The sequence below is a fragment of the Physeter macrocephalus genome, chromosome 9 (genome assembly GCF_002837175.3).
Source record: "Physeter macrocephalus isolate SW-GA chromosome 9, ASM283717v5, whole genome shotgun sequence".
Classification (NCBI taxonomy): Eukaryota; Metazoa; Chordata; class Mammalia; order Artiodactyla; family Physeteridae; genus Physeter; species Physeter macrocephalus.
The window spans coordinates 93,308,413-93,323,983 of record NC_041222.1 but is presented as its reverse complement, the minus strand read 5'-3'; the positions used below and the strand labels follow the sequence as shown (position 1 = coordinate 93,323,983).

General features: G+C 46.0%; 1 protein-coding gene across 1 annotated transcript in view; it reads right to left on the bottom strand.

Moving 5' to 3' along the window:
* TNFRSF10B (TNF receptor superfamily member 10b) overlaps window positions 1-14,289 on the bottom strand; it is a 21,469-nt gene extending 7,180 nt beyond the window's left edge. The window contains exons 1-7 of the mRNA XM_007104118.4: window positions 13,953-14,289; window positions 5,390-5,492; window positions 4,017-4,130; window positions 3,180-3,291; window positions 1,920-2,182; window positions 1,357-1,388; window positions 725-907 (exon numbers count right to left, since the gene is read on the bottom strand). Coding sequence (XP_007104180.2) covers window positions 725-907; window positions 1,357-1,388; window positions 1,920-2,182; window positions 3,180-3,291; window positions 4,017-4,130; window positions 5,390-5,492; window positions 13,953-14,135 — 990 coding nt within the window. The 5' untranslated portion in view covers window positions 14,136-14,289. The remainder of the gene's footprint in view (window positions 1-724; window positions 908-1,356; window positions 1,389-1,919; window positions 2,183-3,179; window positions 3,292-4,016; window positions 4,131-5,389; window positions 5,493-13,952) is intronic.
* Between the last annotated feature and the right edge of the window lie 1,282 nt (window positions 14,290-15,571).

Genomic DNA, 15,571 nt, shown 5'->3' with positions numbered 1-15,571 from the left:
GCCATGGCCGCTGAGCCTGCGTGTCCGGAGCCTGTGCTCCGCAGCGGGAGAGGCCACGACAGTGAGAGGCCCGCGTACCGCAAAAAAAAAAAAAATTTAAAAACTCTAAGAAATTAAAGAATTTCATCTTATGTTGTGGGGAATGACTTTCCAACCTTATGAAGAATAAGAAATGTTTGCACAGGTTGACTACTCCATGTCAAAACTGATGAACAGATATGAACCCAAACTGGATGTGCATGTGTGTGTAGACAGTAGAAAAACACTTCTACAAGTTGACCCCCAAATTCTACTTCTTCTAAGAAGCCACTATACAAATATGATCAGCTATCTGGACTAAGGTTTATTTTCATGTATGTTCAGTGTAATAATAATTTTGAAACAAATTTGAAGTTCCTATTATTACGAGGGATGGCTTACTGTATTATTTTACAGCTATGCAGTGGAATATTATGCATTCAATCATTCAACAAACATGGGAGTGCCCACTCTGTGTCTCCTTGTTTTAGACTGAGGAAACAGTGAGAACTGGACAGATAATAAATAGCATGATATTGCATTGAGCTGACAGTCTACCATATCAGGGTAGCAGGTTCCTTTCCCCTTCAGGACTCTCATTTCCCTCTATCACCACTTCCCCATGGGACAGGAGACCTGACCAACATTGGTCTTTCCCTGTTTCTACTGCAGTCCTGGGCAAGAAGAAAGCTCACCACACACTCACCAGTAAATGCTTCTCTTCCACCGGAGACTGTACCATGACACCTGTCAGCTTGTCCTGCTCCTGATCTTCTAGGTCCTTCTTGGCCACCAGAATGGACAGCAAATCTCTGTTGATCAGCATGTTGTTGTGGGCATTATCCAGAGCCCCAGGACCTCTTGGGGGACATGAGCACCAGAAAAAGACCTTGGGAAGGCAAGGAGCTGACTCAGGAGTCCATACCCACAGATCCCTGCAGCGTCTGGGGGAACACGGTGGGTTCTGCCTTCGCACCTCCTCCCATTTGTCCCCCCCGAGGTAGGCACATCCATGGCTCTTCTGATGGCACCAGGACCCTAGTGCTGTGCTAAGGGGGGTTCAGCACCCTTGCCTGACACCCCCCATACCCCAGGGTGCATCCAGGGTTATGGGGTGAGGGTGCCTCACAAGCAGTAAGAGGGACAGGGCTAGCACTGCCAACCAGCCTTAGGGCTGCTCTCAACAGGCCAGTTGCTCTCCTACTGTCAGCCCAGAGCCCTCAGGCCACTTGAGGGAGCCAGGGACAACAGTATAGGACAAATTGGGGACCGTGTCCACCCAGGGCCAAGCAGTTACTGAGGGCCTGATGCCACCAGGTCCTGGAGAAACCAACTCACCCTGTCCATGCACTTAGGGTCCACACCGTAACCTAGAAGAGAAGAGGCAGCCACCTGAGCAGTGGGGAGGGCCCTCTTGCAGCACCTCCCTCCCCAGGGACAGTGCCAGGGACAGGGTGTGGGCTGGGGGCTCAGACACTGAACAAGGAGCCCCGGGCCTGGTGACAGGGAGCGGGCCATTCCAAATCTGGAGAACCCTCGGGAAGGGAGAAGAGAAGGGGAAAATGAAATCCATGTAAAATCTCTGTGGGGTTCTGCTGAACGACCCTCTCCCCTGACTCCTGTCACCCAGTCAAGGTGCTGACCACCTCTCTGCCCCCGGCTGGGGGTCCTAAAGGCATTAAGAACTGACCCTGCCCCCGCTACACCAGACTTGGCCAGGGGGAAGAGGGGACCGTCAGCTGAGATGGGGGACTCATGTGATCCCGGCTTCGTAGGAGCAGGTGAGGTGGGAGGTGGAGGGGGATCCCAGGGAACAAGATCGGAGCCAAGCCAGGAGGAACAGGAGGAGTGGGGAGATGGAGGAGGGGGCCAGCACCCCCCCTTCCCTCCCAGAACCTCACCTTGAACGAAGAACCGCCAGAAAACATATGCGATCAGCGCCAGCAGCAGGACACAGGCAGCTATAATTCCAGCTACAATTCCGATCCCCAGCTGTGAAGTGCCCCAGGAGGGAGAGGGAGTGGTGGGCAGTCTCCGGCGCATGGTCACTGTCTTTCCAGGAACCGGGGCCTCCCCACTGGCCTGGGTACCTGATTTTTGGTCCACACATTTGAGGTCACTGAAGGGGTTACAGGACTTGGCCACGACCATCCCATCAGGGCACCTGGGTACAGACACAGGGAGGACATGGAGGGGATCCGTCAGGGAAAGCTGGCGAGGAGAAAGAGGGAACCATCTCTCACCCAGTGTTCCCCGCCAAGACAGTGGAGGAAGGACGGGCTCCTACTGTCTGCAGCGCAGGGTCCCTTCAGTCCCCCTTGTTGGGGGAGAAGGATCTGGGCTTGTGCACTCCAGCCCTCAGGGCTCCTGCTGAGTGTTCAGAGCTGCCCCTTAAGGAGCTGGGCCTTCTCTGCAAGGCCTGCACTGGCCTCCCTGGGCTGCAGGGGAAGCCCGTGTGAGGGGGCATCTCATCCAAGTCAAGGGTCAGAAGGGTTTGGGAACAAGCCAAGCCTCATCCTCCAGTCAAGCTTTAAGACAAGGACCCTCTTGTCCTGCACCTGTTGACTCTTCATACCAATCTCAGCCAACACTGGAGCGTCAGAGGAGAGCAAATTACTATTGGCCCCTAAGTCCCTAAATAGGAAAGATTTATTCCCTCTTATTGAGGGAATGAGGGCTGGATGTGAGGTCAGCTGAGTTGGCTCAGGGCTTTAAAGGAACCTTGCAGGAGCTACATGCTCAATCTTATTATGACCTGGCTGTGGGCAGTTTTGTGTTCATGGGCCCTTTCCTGCATAAAAAATATTAAAGATTCCATTTTATGACTGAATTGTTATAAAGGTGAATATAAGCCCGGCTGCATTCTACTCATTTTTTTCTCCTCTGATATCTTTTTAAAAGAAATTAAAACTTCTATTGACTGAGTCATGGATCCTAATCAGTGGCCTATTGTGTCCAATAGAAAAGCCGACCTGGCCAAAGGGAAGCGGTGCTAAGGAGGTGTGGGAAGGTGCAGGGAGCAGTGCAGGGACATGCATATGGACGAGGAGGGGCTGCAGGCTCAAGAGACCCCACCAGCACAGGGAAGCCCTGGGGTGGAAGCGGGGCTCTGTGGTATTTCCCTTGAGCTGTTGGGAACCACTTAGGTTCCCACGTCTCACCCAGTGCTGCACTTCTGGCAGAACTCAGGTGAGTCTTCTTCATGGAAAGTTCCAGGTTTGCACTGACACTGTGTGTCCTTAGTCGCCGTGCAAGGGGTCCTCTCTTCTTCACCTGAAGACAAAGGATGAGGTCTGGGGATATGTTTCCCTCGCGTGACCCTCGACCCTTCTTCACCAACCAAAAACCCACCCACTCAGCTCTCCTCAGTTCACTGTAGCTTTGGGGGTCAAATTCTGCAGCAACACATGTGGGGCACATAAAGGGCAGCTCCTGTTCACCTGTCACCAATACTCAGAGGTATGAGAAAAGGACCATGATTCATTATTTAATGCATTAGGACAAGGAGGGAAATCTTATAGCTCACAGGGTCAGTAGGAAGGGCCGGGTATAATCTGAGAGACCCTGGATGGAGAGGAACCCTTGGGTGACTTCCCAAAACCTAGTCCTGCTGGAGAGGTGGAGGGGCCCTAAGTTGTAAAGGCTGAGAGAGGCCAAGTCTCTGCCAGGAGCACAGAGCACAGGGCTAAGAGGGGCCTGGCCCAGGACTAGACCCACGTCAAAGCTCAAACCTAGCACTTTTCCACTTGGCCAGGCCTTTTCTTATGCTGTAACTATACAGATCCCATCCCTCTCCCCCATCAAAGGACAGATTACTTTCCCACGGCTTTCATCTGATGATTTAAAAGATTTACATACTATGTGGCATGCATTATAAAAATAATTTCTATTTTTTGTATTGACCTAAGACATAATCATAAAACAGGTCCTGATTCCATGTTGGATACAATTCCCACCTCATCATGCCTGCACTTGCTATGGGTCCCCATGTTCTGTACCTGATTTACAGATTGTACATGGTAAGCAGGAAGGGAGCATATTCCAGTGATTAGTAAAGTCCACTCCATTTGTACAGGATATACAGTTTTTTCCACCTTCTGATACATGGTATCCTGGGAAGGGAGAGAAAATCTGGTGAATGAATCCCACAGGATTCCCAGGGGCTGGCAGTGTGACTGGGAGACTCCTCTTTTGGCCATCGACAGAATCCAAATGGGGAAATTCATTTTACCTGGCATCAGCCAGCATCAATTCTGCATCTACTACATACCCTTGACTCACATTGCAACATAAATATATTACAAGTCAATATAAAATTCAAATATTATAGGAGCCACGTTAAAAGAGCAGAAGGAAACAGCTCAAATTAATTTTAATAATGCATTTTAACCAATATATTCAAAATGATATCACTTAAAGATGTAATAAACATAAAACATTCAAATATTTTACATCAGTTTTTCAAAGTGTGTCTTAGAATCCAGGGATTATTTCTCCCTTACGTCACTCACTATTCGGAGTGGCCATATTTCAAGCGCTCAATAGTCACATGGACCTAGTGACTACTCAATTGGACAGCATCGTCAGGTCCCTAGAGAGTCACAGAAGAAAGTCTTAATCCCTGTCCTCAGTGAGTCCCAGGTCAGTGGAAGACACAAACAAGATCAGAAGTAATATGACAATCACAGACAAGCCTTTAGTTAAAGTTCATGCCATCCTCCAAAAAAATGGAAGGAAAAATGGGTCCTGTATGTAAAGAGTCAAAGAAAGATCCAGAGAAAGTGTGGTTTTGTGCCTTGGAATACAGAGACATTCTCCAGGCACTGAGGTGAGACCTTGCAGGAGCTGTTGCTGCCTGGGAACGTATGTCCCAAATCATACAAAAATTGTTTTTGGCTTATTTCACATAGCACAGGTTTTTGAGGTTCATCCGTGTTGTAACATGTGTCAGAATTTCATTCTTTTTCCAGGCTGAATAATATTCCATTGCATGTATATAAAACATTTAGTTTATCTATTTATCCATGAATGGACACTTGGGCTTCTTCCACTTCTTGGCTATGATGAATATTGCTATGAACATGGGTGTACTAACATCTCTTTGAGACCTCGTTTTTAATTCTTTTGGATATATAGCTCATCTCCCTGACTGTCACATTTGTTCATCTGTCTGGGTACCATCCTAGGAGGAGTGTTCCAGGAGGGCGGGGGCCTCCTGTCCTCCACTAGCACAGCGCCTGGAACACGGAAGACTTCCAGTAAATGCCTATGGAATAAGAACCAGGAACTGCAGGAATCAGAAGACCAGAAGGACGTGAAGATAAGGGAGACAAGGGTCAGGTAAGGGTTGGAGATCGGTCTTAGAATTTACCTGGTGGACACAACTCCCAGAAGTTCTGCCTCCATCCCTGTGGGGCAGTTAATTGCTGGTGAACTCCATCCTTCCCTGTGGGCATGGTTGAGGCAGCTGTGACCTATAGGGACAAAACAGGGACAGGCATGAGTGGCTTCCAGACTCTCACCCCTCCCAGAATCCATTCCACAATCCTTTCACCTCCCCTCCAAAACTAAGCAGAACTTACACCTTTCTCCCAGCTCCAAACTCTTAAATATTCTTCAGTGTTTATGTTTGAACTTTCATGATTTGGGGCTAGCCAGGTAACATACACTTGAAAAACTCTTCTTTATCCTTTTCTCTTATAGAAGAAAACGTGTTTATTCTAGAAACTATGAGCAGGTAAAATTTTTATAAGAATACAAAAACTATATATGATCCCTTCATCTTAGAAATAGCATCCATTAATGTTTTGTCTCATTTAGTTCCACTATTTCACCATATGTGTGAATATTCTCTTTCTCTTGCACACACACACACACACACATTTACGAATGAGGGTTATATAATATGCAAACTTTAAAAAAATCAGGATACAGAATCAAAACATTAAATAATTGTTTGTTCATCAAATGTTGATTAAATAATGAATTTCTGGTTTAAAAAGGTGCCTCAGACATCTAGACCAATAGAATAGAACAGATAGCCCAGAAATAGACTGTTGCATACATGGTCAAATGACTTGACAAGGAGTACCAAAATCATTTAACGGAGAAAGGACACCTTGGGAAAACTGGATATCCATGTGCAAAAATATGAACTTGGACCCTTACTTTACACCGTATACAAAAATTAACTCAAAATGGATCAAAGATAGAAACATAAGAGTTAAAGGTATAAAACACTTAGGAGAAAATATAGGGGCAGTTCTTCATGAACTGGGATTTGGAAATGACTTCTTGGATATGAAACCAAAATCACAGGCAACATGAAAAAAATAGATAAATTGTGCTAACATGAAAAATTAAAACTTCTGTGCATCAAAAAAGCACAATTAACAGAGTGAAAGGGCAACCCACAGAATGGGAGAAATGTTTGCAAATCATATATCTGATAAAGGGTTAATATCCAGAATATATAAAGAACTCCTACAACATAACAACAACAATAATAATAATAAACAACCATTTAAAAAAATAAGTAAAAGAATTTGAATAGACGTTTTTCCAAAGAAGATATACAAATAGCCAATGAGCACATGAAAAGAAGCTGAACATCACGAATCATTAGGGAAATGCAAATCAAAACCACAATGAGGTACCACTGCACATCCATTAGGATGGCCACTATTAAAAAAAAAAGAAAGAAAAAAAGAAACCCATAAACTACAAGTGTTGGCAAAGATGTGGAGAAATTGGAAGTCTTGTGCACTGTTGGTGGGAATGTAAAATGATGCAGCCCCTATGGAAAACAGTTTCCATAAAATTTGGGGCTTTCTCAAACAATTAAAAATAAAATTACTATATGATCTAGCAATTTCATCTCTGGGTATATACCCAAAAGAATTGAAAGCAAGGTCTCAAAGGGTTATTTGTACACCCATGTTCATAGCACCATTATTCACAATAGCCAAAAGATGGAAGTAACCCAAATGTCCATCAGTGGATGAATGGATAAACCATGTGGTATATACATAAAATGGAATATTATTCACCTTAAAAAAGAAGGAAATTCTGGCACATGCTACAACACGGATGAACCTGAGGACACTATGCTAAGTGAAATAAGCCAATCACAAAAATACCGTATGATTCCACTTATGTGAGGTCCCTATAGAGTAGTCAAATTCATAGAGAAAGTAGAATGGCCATTGCCGGGGTCTGGGTAGAGGGGAGAATTTGGACTTTGTTGTTTAACGAGTAGAGAGTTTCAGTTTTGCAAAATGAAAATAGCTCTAGAGATTGGTTGCACAACAATGAGAATATAGTTAATGCTAGTGAACTATACACTGAAAAATGGTTAAGATGGTGAATTTTATGCGATGTATATTTTAGCACAATTTAAAAAAAAAATTTTAAGGTGCCTGACAAGCTGTCCCTACTGGAACCTGTCAATGATCTATTAAATACCAGAGAGTCACAGAAAAGTGACAATTTGTGTCACAGTCTCTGAGCTATAAATGACATAAGAGCAATTGGAGAAATTTGAATGAGGTCCGGAATTAGATAGTAGTAATGTGTCGATGTTAATGTTCTGATTTGAAGGTTGTATTGTGGCTTTGGGGGAGAATGTTCCTGTTTGTAGGGAGTACACACCAAAGTGTTCAGGAATGATATTCATCATGTTAGCATCTAGTTTTCAGATGGTCAGGATAAAGGGGTTTGTACAATATATGCAAATTTTCTGTAGTTTTGAGTGTTTTAATAAATTAAGAAAATATGTCAGAATAAAAATACAGCACCCTCCCCAGGACACAAAGGAGGTGAGCCTAGGGTTGGCCTCAGCATCCTGCCTAAGGACAGTTTCCAGGCTGAAGCTCAGGAAGGGACCCGACAGGGGCCCCGTGGCCTCTGTGGAGGGGACAGAGAGGAGTTCCAGGCGGCTGAATGCAGGGCGAGAACTGGAGAAGAAAAGCTGCCCAGAGAGAGCTCTGGAGACGTGCAGAGGGGCCCATCCAGCGGGTGGGTGAGTGCTGATCTGTGCACGCACAGGAGGGGCACGCACGGGAGGGACCCACCCCCGGCTGAGAAGAGACCATTGGAAATCAGCAGGCTGACAAGGATCGAGGCTCGCCCGGGGCTGGCATTGTTCATGCTCCCATCAAGAGTGGACAGACTGCATAATAGGGGTGCTGCCTAGATATCAGAAGTTAACTACTAAGTCCTTTGTAGTTAATGAATTTAATGCCCAAATAAGGCAAGTGTAGCCCAAGCATTGAACTTAAAAGCAAATATTGGAAGATCAAACTGATATTAAATTTTCTTTACTATGAATGGAACAATATCCAGCCCTCTTTAAAAGAACACAACAAAAATGAATACCTAAGAAAACAAAATTCACAATCTATATCACTTGACAAGGCATGAAGCAGGAAAACATCACCATAAGTAGGAAAAATTCAATCAATAGAAACTGTAGAAAGTGACAGAGACCATTGAATTAATACACAAAGACTATAAAAACAGCTATTTGAATCTTATAAATATACTCAGGGACATAAAAGAAGAAAATGAACACAATCAGGAGAGAGATGGATGATATATATAAAAAAAAAAACACCCAAAAAAACCAAATGGAACTTCTAGAAATTTAAAAAATACCATATCTGTAATGACAGATATAGTGATTGGGACTGGAACAACTAGATGTCCACATGCAAAAAACAAATCTAGACACAGACCTCAGCAAGGAAAGAATACCTGCCATCTAGCAGCCTTCATCTGCAGCCACCTGCGGCCTGAGGAAGCTCAGGATGTGAAAACCCTGAGGAAACTTAGTCTTTGAAAACACAGGATTCTGGCCCCAGATAGGTTAGGTGCATACTAAAGGAATGATTTCCATGAGACCCGACTCTTGCACCTTCCCATACAGAGAAAGGTGCTAAATTTCTTAACTTGGGATATCTGGTTTTCTTTCATTAACAATAATCTTTTGATGTTCCCGACTACCTGCCCTTTGTTGCAAACTCCTATATGTCCTAGATCCCCCTTCGCCTCCTCGGAGCATTTCTCTCAGGGTTACTTGAGATGCTGCCTCCCAGGCTCGAAGTCCTAAAAATTCCCACTGAGGGACTTCCCTGGCTGTCCAGTGGTTAAGACTCCATGCTTCCACTGCAGGGGGCACGGGTTTGATACCTGGTCAGGGAACTAAGATCCCGCATGCCGTGTGGCATGGCCAAAAACAAATAAATAAATAAAATTAAATAAAAATTCCCACTGAATAAAACATAACTCTCAACTTTCAGGTTGTGAATATTTTTTAAGTCGACAGACCTTATACCCTTTACACAATTAACTCAAACTTAGCAAAACTAAATGTAAAACACAAAACTATAAAACTCCTAGAAGACAACATAGGAAAAAACCTAAATGAACTTAGCTCTGGTGATGACCTTTTTAAAAAAAAAACATTTATTTATTTATTTGGCTGCATTGGGTCTTAGTTGCGGCACGCGGGATCTTTTGTTGCGGTGCACAGGCTCTTTGTTGCAGCATGCGGGCTTCCCTCTAATTTTGGCGTACAGGCTCTAGAGAACGCATACTCGGTAGTTGTGGTGTGTGGGCTCTAGAGCACGTGGGCTTAGTTGCCCTGTGGCAAGTGGGATCTTAGCTCCCAGACCAGGGATGGAACATGCGTCCCCTACATTGGAAGGCAGATTTTTAACCACTGGACCACCAGGGAAGTCCCTGGTGATGACTTTCTAGATACAACCACCAAAGGCATGATCCATGAAAGAAATAACCAATACGCTGGATTTCATTAAAATTAAATTCTGCTTTGAAAAAGACAATATCAAAAGAATGAGAAGTCAAGTAACAGACTGGGAGAAATTATTTGCAAAAGATACATCTAAAAAGGACTGTTTTCCAAAATATACAAAGAACTTAAAAAAAACTCAACAATAAGAAAACAAACAGCTCTGTTAAAAAAATGGACAAAAGACCTTAACAGATACCTCACCAAAGAAAATATACAGATGGCCAATAAGCATACAAAAAGTTGATCCACATCATATGTCGTCACGGAAATACAAAGTAAAACACTAATGAGATGCTGTACACACCTATAAGAATGGCCAAAACCTGGACACTGACAACACCAAATGCTGATGAAGAGGAGGAGCAACAGGAACTCTCAATCACTGCTGGTAGAAATGCAAATGGAAGAGCCACTTTGAAGATAGTTTTGTGGTTTCTTGCAAAACTAAACATACTCTTACCATATAATCCAGCAATTGTGCTCCTTTGTATTTACCCAAATGACTTGAAAATGTATGTCCACACAAAAACATGAACACAGATGTTTATAGCAGCTTTTTTCACAATTGCCCAAACTTGGAAACAACCAAGATTTCCTTCAGTAGGTGAATCGATAAATAAACTGTGGTACATCCAGACAATGGAATGTTATTCAGGCCAGAAAAGAAATAAGCTATCAAGCCATGAAAAGACATGGAGGAATCTCAAATGCATATCACTAAGTGAAAGAAGCCAATCTGAAAAAGCTACATACTGTACGATGCAAACTATATGACATTCTGGAAAAGCCAGAACTATGGAGACAGTACAAAGGTTCTAGGAAAACCACCACCTGACCTCCCAGGGGACACCTAGAGCTGGTGCTGGAGGAATTGAAGATCTCGGTGCCTCTGAAGAACAGGATTCAGGCAAACAACACGAACGACAGGACTGCTTTTCTACTTTATTGTCCTGGTCTTGATTGATCTTGACATGATCTGAAAAATAGTGTGAGGGTTCCTTTCAAGGGTGGCAGTGAGAATAAATACGTGTGGGTGTGGATTCAGACACAGGCAACTGGGTAAAACTTTTGTTTTCTGTGGGTTTTTTTCACTGATTTATAAAAGTGAAAGAAGCCAATCTGAAAAAGCTACATACTGTATGATTCCAATGACATGACATTCTGGAAAAGGCATAACTATGGAGTCAGTAAAAAGATCAGTGGTTTCCAGTGGTTGGGGGCCAGGGAGGAATGAATAGGCAAAACACAGAGGATTTTTAGGGCAGTGAAAATACTCTATAAGATACCGTAACAATGGTATACATTTGTCCAAGCTCATAGAACTTACAACACCAAGAGTGAACCGTAATGTAAATTACGAACTTTGGGTGATTAGAATGTGTCAGTGTAGGTTCACCAATTATAACACATGTACCATTCTGGTGGGTATGTTGATAACGGAGGAGACCGTATATGTGTGGGGACAGCGGGTATACGGGAAATCTATGTACCTTCCTCTCAATTTTATTTTGACTCTAAAACTGCTCTAAAAGAATAAAGTCTTAAAAACAAAACAAACAAACAAAACAAACAGCATGATAATACACACACACACACACACACACACACACACACACACAGGGAAAAAATATACTGGATGGGACTAACAGCAGATTAGGATGTGTAGAAAATCAATGAACTTGGAGAGAAAGCAATAGAAGCTATTCAAAATGAGAGAAAAATAATGGAAAAAAAATAGATCCTAAGTGGAGAGCATTTGGGCTCACCAGGCCTGAGGCCCTGCACTGCCATCCCTGACACCACCTGACGCTGGGCTCCTCTGAGTTCCTCCATGATCCCCCCCAGCACAGCACTCCACCCTGTGCTTCAGAAGCTCCTGCCCCACCCCAGGGAGCCCACACCACGGTGCCAATACATGCAGGTGGCAGCCACTGCAGGGCTGGGGGGTGGGAGACCACGTACCCTGTGGCCCTCCCAGCACCAGCGTGACCGACACCAGCCCTGAGGATGGGATTCGTCCTCCCACACAGCCTCACATAGCGCCCACACAGCCCTCCGCAGCTTCCAGAGGGCCCTGCAGACGTTCACTTCCTCCCGTTTTACAGCAGGAAGCAGGGGTACGCAGGGTCCCGGAGCTGGAAGGAGCAGAGCAGGCCTGCAGTCTCCAGCCGCAGTCCCAAGACTCCTATGGCCTGACTGAGCTTCTGAGCCTCTGAACCTCACAGTTCCCACTTTGAAAGAGAGAGAAACCTGGGGTAGAAGACCTACAACAGAAATGGGGCCCCATCTCATGTGCAGAACGGGGACCTGGGTGAGGACCAGGCTCAGCTCTGCAGCTCATCTCATGTCATCCTTCCAAGAGCCCAAAGACATGGGCCTCATCTCATGACAGGCAGGGCTGGGGGCAGTAACTGGCCCTGGGTGGCACCATGCAAGTGCAGAGCTGGGACTGCTGTCCCCCTGCCCCCTCCCGTGCTGCCTAATCTGGGGTCTCCTGGTCATCCACTCCCAGTCTCAGAAATCTCATGGATCCTTGAAAATCTCTACTGGCACCGAGGAATCAAAACCACAGCACTGTGGTGCCCCATATTTACTTCTTAGACTAGCAAAGAATTAAAGTTCAGTGTGGCAAGGGTGCAGGGAAACAGGCATACTTGTGGACTCCTGGTGTGAGTTAAAATGGTCCGGCCTTTTTTTTGAGGACAGTTTACCGTTATATATAACGAAAGTATAAAATTACCTAACCCATTGACACAACAGTTTCACTTCCAAGGAGTTACCCAGTAGACGGTACACATGCATGTATGACACATACAAAGGTATATACTACAGTACAGTTGGAATTAGCAAAAAAAAACAAAACAAAAACACCAAACAAAGATAATCTAAAAAGATATTCATGAAAGACAAGAATGAAATAAACTGGTTCACCCACATCTGCTTTACCTGTACAATAAAATATTATGCTGTTAAAAAGAATAGGATAAATCTGCATGTACTAACCTAAGACATCTAATGGAATTGGTTATTAACTCAGAATATAACAAAAGTGATCATGATTGTAAATGCATTTTTAAAAAAGCCATGAGAAGGGATGAGAACGGGAGTTTGGGATGTCAGAGGCCTAGGTCTCACATTCCCCAAACCATCAAGATCATATTTTGACCTTGTCTACACCGGTATTCTCACATTCACCTGGAAAAACACCTGCCGTACTAAAGTGAGTCATTCATGCAGCAGCCTTAAACATGGGTCTCATCTAGTAGACTAATTTTTAAAAAAATTAATTCTGTAATCATTTTGTGATTATAAATATGTTATTGCATCTCTGAATTTCAAATTAATTTGTTAAATGAAAGTATTTAAAACTTCATGACACCTGTAATGTTGGTTTCACATTTAATTTTTTTTTTTTTTTTTAACATATAACCTGGAACATTCAGGGGTGGAGCCTTTCCACTTGGAGTGTCTTTAGGATGTGCATCACCATGGGTTTTCCTGTTTGCATCACCCACCTCTAAGGAAGGAGAGGCGGCTCCAGTTCCTGGCTGCCTGATGGTCTTTTAAGGGCCGCCTCGAAGGCAATGTGACTAGAAGGAAGTGGGAACCTGCTTTCTGCTGAAACTCAAGGGTCAGAACAAAACGTGTGGAAGGCAGCCTTCTTTCGTGGGCTGCTGTTTAATCAATTTGCCATGAGTATGTTTTAGAATTTAGGCGTAAGTGTAAAATAGTAAAAAGGAAGAAAGAAAAGACAGCCAATCTCTCTGTCGCTCCAGGCAGCTTGCCAGGGAGTTTCCAGCTTGACACTGCCCCCTCCAATGCCTGGAATACACTGCGGGGACCGCTCAGGAGGCCAGCCGGGCCACGGACCGGGAAGGGGATTGCGGGCTCTTCTCCCTCTGGGCCCGGGTCGGTCCTGCCGGGCCGTGACCCTGCTCCTTCCCCCGAATCTGCCCACTGTGGATTCTGCTCGGACACCCGCGGCCGCAGGTGACCCGGGCAGGCACCCAGCCATGTCCGCCTGCCCACTCCTCATCCCCGCCCTCCCCCCGCTTCTGCCGCCCCCTCCCGGACACCAGGCGATCCTTCCCCCGAGCCGGGACCCGCGGCGGGGACTCACCGACAGCAGGACACCCAGGACGACAAAGATGAGAGCCAAGGGCCCCCGGAGCCGAGGCCTGGGACCAGGGGGGCGCCCTGCTCGGGAGCCCGAGGCGGCCGGTGGGCTCTGTCCCCGCTGCCCCGTGCTGTCGCGGGGCGCTCGCTGTCCCAGCCGCCGCGGGGTGACGGCCTGCAGAGCCATCCGGAAGCAACAGTGTCTTTCGTGGCGCTCTGGATCGTCCCTGCCGCCCGTGGGGTGTGCGGGGACTCACTCTTGTCTCTCTCTCTACTCTTGGGAGGGTGGACCGTCCTGACTTTTTACTCTTGGCGGCGTTGAGTCACCGGGGCGGGGCAAAGCCGGAAGCCAGCAAGCAAATAGGCACACCGTTGTTGAAACACGTGATGTGTTGACAGAGAGGCTCTGAATCGAAGGTCGTCGCCTTCTAGGTACACCTCCGGAAGGTGGGGGGCTGGACATAGAACTAACCCTCTGGCTACCCTGGGCACGTGGTTTGTTTCTGGATCCTGTCCTTCCCAGGACAGGCACAGAAGGTGGTGGTGAGGAGTTTAGGGGGACGAAGTGGGAGCTGACCACTCCCAGAAGCTGTGCCCTCAGCTGTGACCAGGGTAGTGAGCTTGAGTCCGAATCCAGGACCTGTCCTGATCCTGTCCCCTTTCCAGAGCCAAAGGCCCTCATGTTTATAAACTCGGAACTAACCTGCCCTGACTTTGGCGGTCTCCTCACACTGCTACACCCTCCCCCCACCCCCCCAAGAGTCTCACTGACTGAGTGGATATGTTTCACTGCACCTAGGGTCACTTTGCTGCTCTGTCCCAGTGCGAAGCTTCTTGGTCAGGGGCTTGATCTTAGCATCTCTGTAGCCAGGTGTCTGGCTGGAGCAGGCACTCAATGAACAGGTGGGTAGACAGAATGAAGCGATCACAGAGGCATTGATCGCTGGGTCTGAATTCAGGTCACCATTAGGTTTCCGACCTCCCCCATCACCACCTTGCCTGTTCTGGTAATTACAGGTCCATCATCTGACTTTCACACTCAGGACTTCATGTTATCTTGTCTCAGCCCTGCTGCTCCTGCAGTCAGGCAAGCTGGAGGAACCCATTTCAGCCTTTCTTCAGGATTTTCTTTCCCTGTAGATTCGATAAAGCCCTTGGGAAACAGAACTGCTGGAGACTAATTGACACATTAAACCAAATGGGCCAAGAGGGGGGGGGGGTCTCCTTTCAGCTGTCCCTATACCTCCAGCTCTGTGCCTGGCCTATTTTATCTTCATGACTCTCTGAATGTCCTTTGATGATAACAGGGCCCTGATTTCACAATCCAGGGACACCATCCACACTGGGCAACGCTGTATTTTGGGCCATCAGGCTCAGAGACATATGTCCAAGTCACTCTAGACTGTCCCATCTCTCTAGTTTGTCAGGACCAAGTAGTTACCAAACCTGTACCCACTCCTCAAGTTCCCATCATCTTCTTCTGCTCTCCATGTCATCCTGGAATGTCTGGGCTGGGCCTCTGATATCTGTAGGCTGTTGCCAAGGACTCCACTGTGCTGTTCTCAAGCCCACGTCCCTCCTCTCTTCTTCATGCCACGGAGGAAGTGGGACACTGGTGGCTCC